Source organism: Anarrhichthys ocellatus, unplaced genomic scaffold (assembly GCF_004355925.1).
Source record: "Anarrhichthys ocellatus isolate YVR2014 unplaced genomic scaffold, GSC_Weel_1.0 scaffold24, whole genome shotgun sequence".
Taxonomy (NCBI): domain Eukaryota; kingdom Metazoa; phylum Chordata; class Actinopteri; order Perciformes; family Anarhichadidae; genus Anarrhichthys; species Anarrhichthys ocellatus.
This window is the reverse complement of record NW_022280054.1, coordinates 10,466,897-10,482,925: the sequence shown is the minus strand read 5'-3', so window position 1 is coordinate 10,482,925 and position 16,029 is coordinate 10,466,897. Positions and strand designations below refer to the sequence as shown.

The following is a 16,029-nucleotide window of genomic DNA, read 5'->3' as shown; positions in this document are numbered from 1 at the left end:
CCCCCCCCCCCCCCCCGGGGAAGCTGGATTGGATCAAAGAGCGTGTGAACAGAGTGACACAGACCGGCCAGTGTCGGACAGCCACACACACTCGGCAGCGAAGAAAACTGTGAGTCTGTGTCTTCACATCTGTAAGCTCGGCTTCATTTGATGTAACTGGAGTTAACCTCGACTTTCATGTAAGAATCAGGCTGCGCAACAAAACTGATCCCAAACCTGAATCCCCCAAGTAGAAACTTTATCGAACAAAAGGCACCCCTTTGTCAGAAAATCTCAGAGAGTTAACTGAATCACAGTTGAACTGCATACAGGAGAAATGTTTCATGCATTCACTCTCGTCTCCCTCTCCTCCCACCTCCGTTTCCTTTCATTTCTTTTTCTCTTTTCATTCTCCCTTGCTGGGTCGACTCTATCCTCCATCTATGTTCGCGTCCTCCTTCAGCGGCGCTCTCGCTCCGCAGTTGAAAAACTTTCTACCAAAGTTATCTCTTTCTTTTGATTCCCTCCGCTCCACCTCCCAATTTAGCTTTCCTCTCCTCCATCTCTTCCTCCTCCCCTCTTTTCCCTCCATCACTCTCAGTTTCTTCACCTCCATTCTCACTCCCGCTGTCTTCCTCTCAATGGGATTATGCAAAACAATTGAGGCTCCGTGTCGCTTCGCAGTGGGTTTCAAAGCCATTTCCTGCAGTGCTCTGGCTTTCTGTTTCCCTTACTCACACACAAGCTCATATGCAGACTCATGTGCACACACACACACACACACTTGCACACTCACATGGAGTTGTAGCTTTTTTAGCCTGTGTATATTTTTAGCGCGGCCATTGCTGAGTGTGTTATTAGCTCTGCCTGCTGCCCTCCTCTGGAGAAATGATCCTCAGTGCCAGCTGGCACAGTTTTTGACTCTGCCCGCCTCTCCGATCTTAACTCAGCACCACGTCATCTGCTGTAACGATGTAACGATCACTTTACATGACCATGAGTAGTAGTACAAGTGGCTTTTTACATGCTAGTTGTTTGTTGTTCACACCGCTGCCAGAATACAGCAACATCTGGTGATATGCATTTACTGTGCGACTTGGTTCGCTTGCCTCTTGAGTTATACATGATTTACTTAGACTACTGCTCCTTTTTTGTCTTTCCAGAGCGGGAAAAAGACAGTCAAGGCAGTGTTGTGGGTTTCAGCAGATGGACTCAGGGTGGTGGATGACAAAACTAAGGTAAGCGAACACATTTTCTTTGTTTTGTTCCATCCTCCCCTCTGTCTTCCCTTCCTATCTACTGCATCAGTCACTCGGCAACAAGGACGAGGAGGGGAAGTGTGTGTCCTGCAGTCATGTGCATCACACACCGCACAGGTGTTCTATCTATGGCTTCGTCCTCAAGTCTCTGACGACAACAAGAAAGAGTTTCCCTCCCTCCGCGCAGCATCTTCTTTCTTTTATACTCTCAAATTCAGTTAAGACATGCAACAAAAGTCTCATTCTGTCCCAGTTTGATGACACCACCGTGCATCTACTATCTTGATGCTGCCAGGCTAGTTTGGGCCCCTGTATGTGTGTGTGTGTGTGTGTGTGTGTGTGTGTGTGTGTGTGTGTATAGTTTCAGACCTGACATATGTGACTCATGGTTTCTTGCTGAAGGTGCCTAGTGGGGGAGGGAAGATCAAGTAAACATAGACACGCACACACACACACACACACACACACACACACACACACACACACACACACAAACATGCACTTGAGGAGTGTCTGGCAGCCAGGGAGGCCTCCAGCAGAGTGAGCGCAGATCTCTGAGGCTCTATTGAAAGCCGAGCAGAATAAAGAGCAGCAGAGAAAAGAGAGAGCGAAGCCTTTTTTTTTTAATCTTTCGAGGCCACACACGTGACCTCATCTCCCCCCACTTTGATCTCCCTCTTTTCTTCCCTTCAGGGATGTGTCTCATCCAAACATATTCAAAGATAAAGCTGCAGTATTATATTTTGCATATTTTCAACAAACCTACGGCGAGACACCCTGTAGGCAAAAACATCTTCTTTTTTTAATGCACTGCTCAATTTTGACATTTTGGACTATTTTGCCTTCATATCATGTATTCTTTCAGACTACTAGAAAGAAAACATCCAAAATACACATTTAGGTGTTTATTTTAATACTTTATCTCTCCGGTCTGTAGCTTTAGATAATGCCTAATTTAAACACAACAGAAAACTTGTAATAGAAATGAAATGAGATTGACGTGAATTGAACCTGTTTTTGGATGAATGTGCTCAGACTTTACCCACATTGTCAGTTATTATTAGTATTATACTATTTGTAATCCAAATAGTGAGCCAAACATTTCAGATTATCCAGCGTTGTAAAGTCCAAGAGTTATTGAAAAATGTCCCTCACAGTGTTGAACACACTATGAGAACTGCATTTCATCTCAGCTTTACGGAGCATTTTAGCATCTTTTATCTCATTGCTTTGGTTTTACAAACAGCAACTTTACTGTTTTGAGCAAAATAAGCTCTGCTAAACCCACCGTACACGACCCGCCCAGCACCAAACAGTTGGTGACTGTGAACAAGTTTAACATATTAAGATTTGATTACAAACCGAGCACTGATAACTCTCACAGTCCTTCTTTCTTTCTTTCTTTCTCGCCTCTTCATCATCAGAGCTTTATCTTGAGCTCAGCCTCGGTTTATGAATCAGCAAGCGCACCTGACGACTCCCACACGTCTATTCAGACTTTCCCACCATCAGTGAAGGCACCGTTCATATATGCGTCTGCATGCACAATAGAGACAAAAGCTCCGAACGACCTTCATAATGCATCAATAGAAAGAAATGTTGAAGACGGCACAGAGACGCTCTGAGTCACAGGCTGCTGCGCAGTGTCCTTCCTTTCGGTGATTTAGGGACACGAGCTGAGTCATCTTTAGCCACAAACACACTTTCTTCTCGCACTTTCGCCACCTTACATGACCACACGTGAGTCATAAAAACAGAAAACACAGAAACAGGAACAGTAATATGTGACACAGAGCAACTCACTGTAACCCACTGCTCTCTGCTCAGCCTTTCACCTCGGTACCAGCATCCCCCTTCAGTCACTAATTGGCCCACAATGAATGGACTGTTATTCTTCTACCTCTTCCTCCCCTTCTTTCCCGTCCTCGTCCTCCCTCTTCCTCTCTCCTCATCCTCCCCTCTCTTTGTTTTTCGGGGCGATACCGCAGGAGAGGGAGGAAGTGCGTGGATGAGTGTGTGAACCCTCTCCTCCCTTTCTCCTCCCTCTCGCCCCCTTGTTTTTCTTCCTTTTCTGTTTTTCGGTGAGTCAAAGAGGTGAGCCGGGGGCCCCTTAATGTACACAGAGAAAGAGAAGGGCCCCTTTTAGTTTCCTCTGCAGTGACTATAGGCGCTGAGACAGGCTGAATAACCCTTTTATAGAAGGAAGGGCAAGTGGTGGAAAAATCGCAGAGATGAAAAGAGGGTTCAGTGTCGTTAGTCTGGAGCCACTTTCTTTTTTGTAACTGGTGGATGTGTAAATAGGTCGGAGTGAGAGGGGTTTCATGGGGTTAGAAGAGGTTGAAAGCAGTGTGTCGAGTATTGGATCAGTCTACAAGCTGGAACGCTATATTTCCTGCCTGTCATCGGTTAAGCCGTGTCACATGTGATTTGATGCGATCTAGCTGCTCGATGCGATTGACTTTGAGTGTTTTTTGTGTGAACTGTCAAATCTGATTCTCTCTCTTTGTCCCTGTTTCTCTCTCTCAGGACCTGATTGTGGACCAGACCATAGAGAAGGTTTCGTTCTGCGCCCCCGATCGTAACTATGACAAGGCCTTCTCTTACATCTGCCGAGACGGCACCACCAGACGGTGGATGTGCCACTGCTTTATGGCTCTCAAAGACTCGGTGAGAGGACGGTTAACCTTAGATTTTCCTCTTTGCTCGTCACAGGAGCTGCACTCTGCCCTCATTCAGCCTTTCAGTTCATCGTCCTTTCAGACAAACTTACTAAAACTGAAAGCTTTATGAATTCAACAAAGTTAAACTATAACTAATTGATGAGCATAAAAATAAACTACACCCCCAATGAAAATGTACCAGGCTGGCAGTGCAGGTACTTGAAACACAGCCGCTTGACTTGTGACGTTTACTCGCGATGGTCTACTCTAGGGATTATGGGTAATGGTGTTTGTTTAAGGCTACTAAAAACTGCTGAATAATAGAAATAACACAATGAAGCTTTCAAAATAGAGTGAATTACATTACATACAACTGAGTAAGGCTCCGCTTCAAGGCCATTATTTTTAGTTATTTAGGTTTTTACAGATGAATGAATTTGAATGAGGATGAATGAACTTAACGAGCTAAATGATAAAATTATCAATTAGTCGATCAACAACAAAGTATCTTCACTCATTGTTTGTTGCACAGGTTATTTATGAAGCAAAAAAATCACAGTATTTTGCTTGTTTAAGCTTCTGCAATGTGACGATTTTGTGAAGTTTAATAAGATTATGAAGTGTTTACGTTTTGTTTTTCGACGATAACTTTCCTTTGGGAAACTGTGATGGCCACTTCATACACCAGGCAATTTATCAGGTTATGAAATAGACAGATGAATCAATGATGAAACAGTCATGAGCTTCATTCCACATTTTTCACATACGGTACAATTTGCCGTGCATGTCTCATTCAGACACATCAGCCCATCCTGCACAGTTGTGTTCAGCTGAGTTCTAACCTCTCGTGTTTCCATCTGACCGACCTTTGGGATGAGGAGTTTTGTAATTTAAAGACAACTGCAATAGAAACAATGCTGTCGTGGTGAGTTGTGGTGTCACTCCCATGGCGGTTTCATCAGCTTAGACTGCGTGATAGATTATTCATGTGGACGGAAGAGAGCGCAGCGCAGAGCTGCGGGATTAGGAGAGGGGATTAGACAGAATCCTGTGGAGTTATCTGTCCATCTCTGTCTGTCTCTATTTTCCACCACACTCTCCATATCTCCATCTGCTCATCTTAAACGGAACTGAGTCTTTCCCACAGCAGTCATGGCTGTCTATGAAGAGACACGGAGTGACGATAGGGGGGAGAAAGTCGGGGAAATTAGGAATAAATTGCAAAAAAGGCAGGCGGGTATTCGATTTATTCAGAGCCGCGGAGCGTGAACTTATTTTGACGTTTGACAACAGAATAGATTTGAGTTGGATAATTGCAGCCTAATCTGATGTTCTCTGTGATGTTTTATTTTACGTGAACGTATGAACTTGATGTGAAGGTTGACAACAAAGAAAAACAACGTCAAAATGAAGACTGGAGGAGTGTGTAGGTCAAGTGTAGACGTGACCTTTAAACACTTGTGTTTTTTGCTCCACCAGGGGGAGAGGCTGAGCCACGCAGTCGGCTGTGCCTTTGCCGCCTGTCTGGAGAGGAAGCAGCGGCGGGAGAAGGAGTGCGGCGTGACGGCGTCCTTTGACGCCAGTCGCACCTCGTTCGTGCGCGAGGGCTCCTTCCGCTCCAACCCGACCTGCCAGCAGAGCTGCGGCAGCGAGAGAGACGACAAGCTGCAGGACAAGAAGAAAGGTAGATTTCAAAGTGTGCGCACATACTCAGGTGTGTCTTTCAAGTACTGCTCATACATGTGACATGTGAGTTGCCCCCTTTAAAATGTTAAAAGTCAAGCACATGCTGAGGAAACTCATAGAGGGTCATAGCAAGAAGTCACTTAAGATTAGATCATCTATAGAATATGTACAGGGGTGATAGGGTTTGAACAGAAATGACCATGCACCCACTTCCTCTTCCAGAACAACCTTCTGCCATCCCAGCCCTCCCACCCGGAACCGCCTCCCCGCCCGAGGGATCAGCGTCCCCCATGGAGCGGCCCGAGCCCGGCGGGCCTCACGCCATCCCTCGCCGACACGCGCCCATCGAGCAGCTGGTGCGTCAAGGCTCGTTCCGGGGATTCCCGGCCCTCAGCCAGAAGAACTCTCCCTTCAAGAGGCAGCTGTCGCTCCGCCTCAACGACCTGCCATCCACGCTGCAACGCAAGACCGACTACCAGGACAAGAACCCTGGTGAGTTGAGACGTTCTTGACTCACTGACTCAATGCTGGTGGTGGTGACCTGCTGACCTTCTGACCCTGGTAACTTCTGTTTCCTCTCTGCAGAAACTTTCATTTGTTAATTATGTTGAACTGGTTTTAAAAGCTGGGGTTTGGGACCATATGAACATGATTAGGGGCCAGTTGAGGTTAGTAAAAAGGGAAGGTTATGTAATGTTTCCATTGTGAAGTTTATATTCAGGTCAGATTCATTATGTGGAATCTGTGGGGGGGTGAAAAAAGCCCCTCAACAGCAGCAGAGTTGGTGCCTTGTGCCGGCAGTAATAACTCTGCAGTTATTGGCTGTTTGCTCAAAAATAGAGAAAGTCTTGACAGTTCGACAGACAGGATTCAACATTTTCTTATATTTTAGCAATTTCTAATTGGGTGTGTGATTTGGTGGCTACTTGCAAATTATTGTTCCGTTGATATATTAATACACAGTACCATATCAAATTATATTTGCACTTTTAGTTATTTATCTTAAAACGAATACTCAATTTGTGTGTTTTTTATGGTTCAGACCCCTTATTAAGCCCAATAATTCACTCTCTGAGACTGATGGGTCGTTACATTATGGGGCAGTATTAGTTTTGATTAACTTTGTTTCCTTGAATTTCATTCCAAGTTCCTTTCAAGTGGAAAAGCAAATGGGCAACATTTAGACAATCATGGGATGATTGTGGATCTGCAGCAGGATGCAGGGTTCACAAAGAGTTTACCAGACCGACACGGTTAAAGCTGTTGAACAAAATCATCACGCGTCACACTAGAATATTATTTTCTAATCATATATCTGATCAAAAAAATAATGAAGAAATCATTCATGTCGAAATAAATGAAAGCTTACTAGCTGTAGTCAGAGAGGAACCTAAATCAGAGAGGTTCATGATATTAACTGCAGATGCAAAATGCAAATGCATCAACTTAATTTCACGAACACTGGACTTGTTTCTACAGGTGTTTGATCCACATTTAACTCATACTTGGTATCACAATGTCTCCCCAGTTCGCTCATTGAAATCAGCTGGGATCTCTCACTCACACATTGTTTTTCTTTTGAGGGATTTCGTAAACTCAAACACCCAAATTGTTATTTGTTTTTTCAAAGAAGTCAAGGAACATTACTGCTGCCTGTACACACAAACAGAAAGCACACATGTGGGACTCCGTGTTCCACTGACATCATGGTTGTTTGCTGATTTGAGCATTATTACATTTTCCATTTGGCTTCAGTGTGGCATGAGTGACCTCCATCTGAAGAGGTCTGAGCAAACATATTGCAGAATAAACCTTCAGCACATGTCAGATGCAATTTTATTCCTCTGCACCGGCAACACCCGTATCTGGAGGCTTTATGTTTATGGGTTGTCCATCCGAAAATCCCATTCTAGTGAACGCAGGAAGGCCTGGAGGGAATTTGGAAGAAACTTCGACTTGACCACACATTACCTGATTAGAATTTGGTGATCAAAGCTCAAAGTTACTGTGAAACACGTTGTTACCGTAAATCAAGAATTCATAAACTAATCTCTCACAAATGTCTAATAGGATAAAATTATGAAGTGAGGACATTTCGCACAGACAAACCGTAGCTTGACTCGTTGACGGAGGCATACGAACGCGAGGCGTTAATTCTAGTTATTCATGTTTTCCTGCAGACAATGTGTAATTCTTCACTTTACCCCTCAGAGGTAACCCCCCTTACATGGACACACCCACTCAGTGTGGTGCTACAGGATCAGAACGCTGCGGAGTTGATTATAGTCATTAGGAGAGATGAGAGAGTTGACTGGAACACTAAACCACAACATTCAACTCCCACTCTCACTCACATCCACTCCTTTCATTTCCGTCTCCTCTATTCTGCCATGCTGGTTAAAGTATATATCCAGTAGTGGTGAATTTGATGCAGTTTGAATCCTATGTGCTTTTTCTCTCTACCTCTGCACACACACACACATTCACACTGCCTCCCTGATCCCTTGTGACTCTCACACAATGTGTGTATTGATTTGTGCGGTCAATCAGCTGTCCTCGTTAGCCTTCAGCAAGCCCCCTACAAGCCCTTAACCTGCAACTGCACTGAGAGAAACACACACACACACACACACACACACACACACACATACACATATAGACACACATGGGAGGTGCTTAGAGGGCTTCTGAACTCTGCAGGACGTTGACAAGAATGGGGAAAGGGGAGGATCACAGGGTCGGTCTTTGCAGAACAAAACACAGAGACATCTTTAATGGGAGACCTTACTCATGCCTCCAGCGCCCTCTGCACCCTGCAATATAATTCAAGGCCTGTAGCCACACAATGCACACAGATGAGAGAGATATGCATGAATAAGAAGAGTGGGCTTGTAAAGGTTTGGGGTTTTGACCCACAATGTGCCACTCTGTGGGAAACATGCATTCATTTTACTTCATTTTAATCCCACTCCTCTTTACATTCATTCCTCTGCACGATGTAAAACAAAACCACAATGTCAAAAATGCCACTGTCAAACTCTTGATTTGTCCAGTGTTTTGGGTCGACTGTGCATGTAGAGCGTGGATGGGGGCAGCAAAAACAGGAAGGATGAGGGAGCGGAGGAGAGGAGGAGGGAGTAGAGGAAGAAACAAAATTCCTCTGTCTCTGAGGCCCTCGTTGTTACGGGAGGGACCAGGGGACAAGGAACGGGGAATTAGATATTATGTCTATTTATATCTGCGGTCTGTGCAGGAACGGTTAAAGAGCTGTAGTCCAAACCCAAAGTCAGACAGGAACATCATGCGGCCTAATCCCTCGCTGGTCGGATCAGTTACAGTTGGTTTAAAAACATGGATAAGCTAAGCCAAATTCACCTCTGTCTGAGTCATCCCACTGCACAAGACACACCAGGCAGTGACATAACAGGCTGAAACGTACATGAATAAAACGCTATATATACTTGTTTGCACAGCTTTTGCTTGGCATGCGCACATGCTTGTGACTTAGTATGAACCTTTTTATTTTTAGTAAGAAGGTGGAGATTAGCACAATGCCATGTTTGTCTTGAGAATCTTGTGTTTTTGATGCTTTTTAGGTCAAGCCTTCACCCCTTCAGTTTCTTTGACGCTAACTAGCTCTGTTAAACAAATGAATAAACATTTTTCTCTCTCTCTTTTCGTCTGTTTGTCCCTTTTACACATTCCCCTCCGTCCACCATTCCATCTCTTCTTTTCATCTCCACTGTCTTCCTCTCCTTTCCCACCCCGCCTTCCCTCTGTGTGTCCCTTTCTTGTTAGTACCAGAGATGGACATGGGGTTGCCTTGTGAGGGAGACTGTGGTATCAACGCCCTGTGCAGCCAAATCAACAACTCCTTCACTAACCCTTCGGATGAGTTCTTCTCCAACCCTTCTTTGCCTGCAAATGGCCCCCCAGCCTGCATTGTGCCCCCTGCCCTGCCTCCACCACCTGGACCAATGCAGGGTAAGAAAGAAGAAAGGGTCAAATAGAATACAATTTGAACTGAACGCAGTGATGGTCTAATTCTTAAACTTCATCCCTCTAGGCACTTCTTCCTGGGTGCAGCCGGAGCCTCCACTTCACTCTCCTCCTCCTGTTTCTGTGGCGATGCAGATGCAGATGCAGATGCAGATGCAGATGCAGAGTGGACACAGGCGCACACCCTCCGAGGCCGAGAGATGGCTGGAGGAGGTCTCCAAGGCTGTCAAGGCTCAACAGACTCCTCCCCCGGGCCCCGCCATCCCCATCATCCCTGGACCGCCCTCCGTGTCTAGTCAGCAGATGTCCAGTCAGGCAGTCATGTCAGCTGCCACAGTGTCTACTGGCCCTTTGCCCCTTGGCAGCATGTCCAAACCTCTTCTATCGGGCCCCTGTGCTCTTTCAAGTCAGGCGCCGATGCCCCTCCCACCCATGTCAATATCATCGGTTCCTCTAATACCAGGCCCCCCAGTCTCAGGCCCCCCTATGTCTCTACCTTCCATGTCCATTCCCACCATGTCCGGTCCGTGCATGTCTGGGGCCTCCATGATGCAGCCCTCCCTCCCCGGGCCCCCAGGCTCCCTTCCAAACTCCATGCAACCCTTCCCCATGGCCTTTGATACCATGCCGGCTCCTGTGGGAATGTTCGCCAGCCAGCCTGTCCAACCGGCATTTGTGCATATGCAGACCTACATGCCAGGCCTCGCCACCAGTATGACATATCCCAACGCCAGCGTACCTGTGGTAGGCATCACACCATCGCAAATGGTGGCTAACGTCTTTTGCACCGCCACTGGCTCATCCGGTGCAGGTGGAGCCATGAGCTCGGCCGTAGGAGGGGCATTCGGAGCAGCCGGGCAGCACCATTCTTACCCAGGAGTACCCAGTGCAGTCGGGCACCCCGGAGGGTTTTCCACACCGCCTTTCTCTCCCACTCCGCCGTTATCGACAGCCCTTAATGGCCTACCACCGCACAGCAGCGCCACGATGGCCCTCCAGAATGGGACCAGCAACAGTGGCGGGAACTGCGGCAGCAGTAGCAGCTGGCCGCCGGAGGGCAGCCAGCTAACAGCTCCGGCAGCTAGCGTTTCCCAAGACGATGATCGCTTTGAGGCCAAGTGGGCGGCGCTGGAGGCCAAACCGGCGCCTCAGCAGCCTGGGAATAAGGCACCAGCTGCAGCAGCCAACCCGTTCTCCAACAATCTTCAAAAGACTTTTGAGATTGAGCTTTAAGCCAGAGTTGGCCTCCCAAAGCTGTAGCTCACGTGAATACCTGAGAAAGGCGGGCCTATAAGCAGGTCCTTAAAGCTAGCCTAGCATCTGACCTGTGGCAACTTGCTACAAGCTCTCGTAGGAGTCGATGTGAAAATGATCTTAATTGCTTCCTTTACACTCCCATGAGAGCTTTGGAGGAAGTTGCCATTGGAGGATCAGGTCTCTAGCTCACCAGACTTGATGGAATGAATTCCTTCGACTCCACCCGCTGCCCACCTCTCTCTCTCCCCTGCTTTCACTTCTCCACTCTGGCTTTACTTTACTTGCTGCAAGACCCTGGATGTACTGTATGTGACCCCCCCATGGACATTATGGGGGGGGGGGACGACACAACTCAGTGGTTTCTTTCTTTAAAAAGGGACTCCACTCAGATGCATTCCAAACCCATGAGATGTTTGTTTTCTTTTTTCTGGTGGAGAATTTAGCGGATACGGCTACATCACGAGAGAAGCGATCAGACGGATTCTGATCTTAGCCGAGCACAGCGAAAAGATTGGACACCCGAAAGGACTAGCCAACGTTGTCAGACCCGATTCTACCAACCCAAAAGGACTTACTGACTAATAGTAGAGATTTATGGCCAAATTATTTTATTTATTGTACTTCATTTTTATTTTTTAACAAGTTATATATACTTAAAAATCAAATTTTTAAAGCAGTGTCGTTTTTCATCCCCCGTATCTATTTTAGTTGAACCGTGAAGATGAGGGGAAACTACAGGTCGCACACAGGTAGAGGGAAAGCATTGTGGGAAACTGAGTTATGTAACAGGAACCAAAACAACCCCGGGCTGATGGTCCAGCAGTGTGTAGTTCGACATGTGAGACAGTAAGTGTATATAGCGGCATGTTTCTTCCACCTGTTGGCCCTCACATATATACGCTCCACTGCTGGTGATGCCAGATGAGTCAACATGGCGTCACTCAAACATCACTTCAGGATATCCAGCACACAGACACTCTGGGCAATACAGCACAAGTCCATCTTCTCCAGACGAACCCGAGGAACTCTAACAACTCAGTGGAAACACTGTACAACACTGTGGAACTATAGTTGGAAAAAAACGATGCACTACATTCCGACTTTCATAATCTTTGAATGTGTTAAAACACAGGGTATAGTCTCATCACGTACAGTATGATTGTGTATTCACCTCTATTGTACTACTGTAGTAGTACTGCACTCATTACAGATGATGGGCTTGATGATTTGAGGTTAAAAAAAAAGAGAAGAGGAACATGTGCAAACCGAGGCGTGGCAAATGAGAGAGAAATAATGGATATATTTCGGATGCATATTTGATTGAGAGACAAATGGAGAAAGAAAACAGAGTAGCAGAAGAATAGACTGCTAGAGGGAAACAAAACGAGGGATAACCTGTATGTGAGAGGCTGAAGGAGAGAATGGAGTAAATTTAAATGCCTTTAAAGAAAATGAGATGGAGGAAGTTTGAAGGAAGGAAAAAGAGAAAAGAGTGAGGGCCATAGTGTGTGAAAATATTGAGAACAAAGACACATTCATCACGTAGCCCACAACCAGAGCACTGTCTGCTGTTTTTCTAACATCTTTTTTTGTCTCGAGGCCAAGCCACGCCCATCTCAGCACCATGTTCCTCAGCTCCTAAAACCTCACAATCAACACTTTGCATCCTATTAAAAATATGTTTCCGATTATATATTTACAGTCCTCATACAATGTAGTCCAAACTTCAATAATACCAATGGAGCTTTCTGCGTTTTCACTTTGAGTCGTAAAAGAAAATGCAACATTACGAAGCAGAGACGTTCTCTATAGAGGGGCTTTCCTACGTGACGTGTAGCGAGCAGGTGGTTTTCTGTATGTTATATAAAAACTGTAAACTGACCAGAGATGCTCCTGTTATGTTGCCCGGGAATTGAATTGTATGGATATGGACTGCCACTTATTAGGTTTCCTGCTCATTAACTCCCTACAGTTTAGTTAGGTCTCTTCCTGTGGCGGATAGGCTGCCTTCTCAGAGAACATAAAATATTGTGCCACAGGCCTAATTTATACCATCTCGGGTCCTCCAGGAGTTTTGTCCTTTGTTTTCGGACAAATCAATACTTCTTCCCCACGAAAAAACAAATCCAAATGTCTCTCTCTACCCTCCCCTCTGTACGAGACCAGACTGGTTCGCTCCTGAAATCAATGCTTTTATTTCTTTGAAGATATATTTTCGCCCTCGACTCTTGTTCGCCGGCCATCCAAATTATAAATGTAGGTTAATTGTGTTCCGCGTTAAAGCAAACTAAATGACCTCATAAACTTGATTGTAAAACCATAGTTTAGTGATGGTAACAAAGCAAACCAGTGGGATTTATTTTTAATCTTTATTTACAGAATTTTTGTATTTAAACCTACATATTTGTATTGTAATTACATTGTACAAAAGATAAATAAAGTAATATAATATTACTCCTGTTCAGGTTTGTTAAGTGGTGGCTTTTTAGCTTTTCACAAACTGCTGTAGTTTTTAAAAATCTTTTCCATCATTTATTTTATGACCTTTTCATTCTCTCAATTTATCTCTTCATCCTTTACACTTCACTTTCTTTTTATTTCTGCTTCATGGATCTCAACTGCTCCCTCTTACTTTACTTTCTTCTTTCCATCCAGTTTTTGAGTGACTTTAGAACAAACTTGTAAAACATGTCAAAAGCTAAAAAGTGAAGCATGTGTATTTTATTCAACTGGATAGAAGAATCTGAATCTGAATCAAAACTGTTTATTGCCAAGTACATTAAACAAACAAGGAATTTGACTCAGTGAATGGTGCATAACAGGTTAAACTGATTTCTGAATGTATTTAAATCGCAGAGCAAGGCTTTAAAAGCTAATTGGTATAAAGCAATATAATTGCAAAGTGGGAAAAGCTAATTTGGGCACCCCTGGTTCCAAAAATACATGTCGAATTATTGTTTCTGGGCACTTCTACTGCTCGGATGAACATGAATACATCAGTACAAAACACTCCATCCAGAAATGGGAATACAGAATGGGGGAAAATAGTGAATAGTTTGACATTTTGGGATATTTTCTAGCATTCTTGCTGAGAGTTACATGAGATGATTGACACCAGACAGAGGTAACGATCGTCTCACCGGTGCCTCAGAAGGAAAGAACATAAAATCCCCCAAAACTATTCCTTTAAATGTGTTATTGCTCTTTAGCTACATTGTGGCGATTTACCAAAGGTACATACAAAGACAACGACATCCAAAGGTACATCTCCTTCTTTGGTCTGTACCTTATTGTCTCTCTCCTCTAAGAGTTCCCCCCCCCCCCCCCTCAACCCTCCAGCTCCTGGATGCAACTGTCTAATCAGCGCTGTCTTCCAGTCGGCCGGACTGATCGGTGCTGCAGCAGCTCAGGTCACTAATGGAACGAGACAAGGCCTCTTTTCTTCTTGAGGGCTGTGAGAAACGGGACGGCTACGCACACACACACACACACACACACACACACACACACACACACACACACTGGGCTCTTGAGCGGTGGTAGCAGTAACTCTCACTCGGCCATTGTCCTCTGATCTGAGGACAGTCGGTGAGTGTGTGTTGCCGAGGAGCCAAAGAGCTTTATAACTATTATGAAACTCCAGTGGACGGACACTTGTTTTCTTTAATTCGTTCATCGTGCTGCTCGTGTGAAAGTTAAATCAAAAGCAGCGTTGATGAGGCCAAATTAGAGGATTTCATGTTATTTGATCAGGGCTGTCTTTGTTGTTTTTTAATACGTTTTTAAGGTGCTTTGGCACAATCGTTGAATGAAAATCATAATTCACAAAACACAGTGTAGTTCCCAAATCTTTAGTTCAGTACAGACATTTGCTGTTGCTTTCACACAGACTGTAAATATACGAATGAACAAACAAGCTGATCCAGGGATGCACTACATTAGCCTCAAAATGATCCAAATTGACTGCACTGATTTTCTAACAATCTGTTTAGTTCCCCAGACGTGTTCATCAAAATCCACTTTGTGTAAATACACACATGCAAAATATCAAAGTCAACTGTCAAACATAAATGCTTCTTAGGTTTCAGTGATGTAATATTGTCATATAAAGAATTGATAGATAAATAGTTACAGTAAAGTCTATTTGTAACATCCCCACATTTTTGAGCCACTTCTGGGATGTTTGCAGGTGAAGCTAGCGTTGTTACATGTTCACAAAATACAGATAATTATATTTGTATGTACCATCTAAACACTATACTATAAAGCATGTAAATAAACTATCGTTAAAAACTGCTGAATGGTTCTTTAACTTATAGTTATAATCACAATACCTAATAACTGCCACCCCCCCACCCTTTACAACCACAGTGCCTCCCCCTAGCTGTGCACTGTGCCTCCTTCTGTATAGTCAACTTAGTTGCAGCAACCTACATAGGAGACGGAGATTCTTGGTTACCATGGTTACGCAGTGAAAGGCTAATTTATAACTGCTGAAAAGCGCCATAGTCAGCAAAAACTGCCTCCTATGTAAAAACTAAATTGCCAGAAGAAATGATAGTATCTGAATATCATCTTAATGGATTCTCAAGGCAGTTAGGACAAATGTGTGTGTGCGTGTGTGTGTGTGTGTGCGTGTGCGTGTGTGTGTGTGTGTGTGTGTGTGTGTGTGTGTGTGTGTGTGTTGGAGGACGTCCCCTGTTCTTCATTTGTGTTTTAAAAGGCATAATTTATGTGCACAGCTGCTCAAATTTGAAGTGTGTGTGTGTGTGTGTGTGTGTGTGTGTGTGTGTGTGTGTGTGTGTTCTGATCACTTGGAACAGATTACTTCAAGCTAATAATCATACCAGAGGGTGTGTTGTGTTATTGCAACTAATACTAGAGGAGAGGCAGATATCTTTAAGTGCGTGGATGGAAAACATCCCTGTAGGCTGTGTTGTTTCACTTCCAATTAGTGCTCTCTCTCTATCTCTCTCTGTCTCTGTCTCTCTCTCTCTCTCTGTCTCTGTCTCTCTCTCTCTCTCTCTCTCTCTGTCTCTGTCTCTCTCTCTCTCTCTCTCTCTCTCTCTAATGGTAATGGTATTTGTGTAATGGGCCATGCCCAGATTGTCAGATCAGCACTGGATAATGCATCAATGCTACACACACACACACACACACACACACACACACACACACACACACACACA

At 44.7% G+C, this 16,029-nt stretch overlaps 1 protein-coding gene across 6 annotated transcripts in view; it reads left to right on the top strand.

Annotated features, from left to right (window-relative positions):
• The window catches only part of numbl (NUMB like endocytic adaptor protein), a 56,262-nt gene extending 42,105 nt beyond the window's left edge, over positions 1-14,157 (top strand). For 4 of the 6 annotated variants that reach the window (XM_031860622.1, XM_031860621.1, XM_031860623.1 and 1 more), the window contains 6 exons: positions 1,143-1,217; positions 3,765-3,905; positions 5,378-5,612; positions 5,807-6,076; positions 9,383-9,568; positions 9,651-14,157. In XM_031860622.1, coding sequence (XP_031716482.1) covers positions 1,143-1,217; positions 3,765-3,905; positions 5,378-5,612; positions 5,807-6,076; positions 9,383-9,568; positions 9,651-10,816 — 2,073 coding nt within the window. In that variant the 3' untranslated portion in view covers positions 10,817-14,157. The remainder of the gene's footprint in view (positions 1-1,142; positions 1,218-3,764; positions 3,906-5,377; positions 5,613-5,806; positions 6,077-9,382; positions 9,569-9,650) is intronic. The other 2 variants (XM_031860620.1, XM_031860618.1) reach the window with 2 other exon arrangements.
• The last annotated feature ends 1,872 nt before the right edge of the window (positions 14,158-16,029 follow it).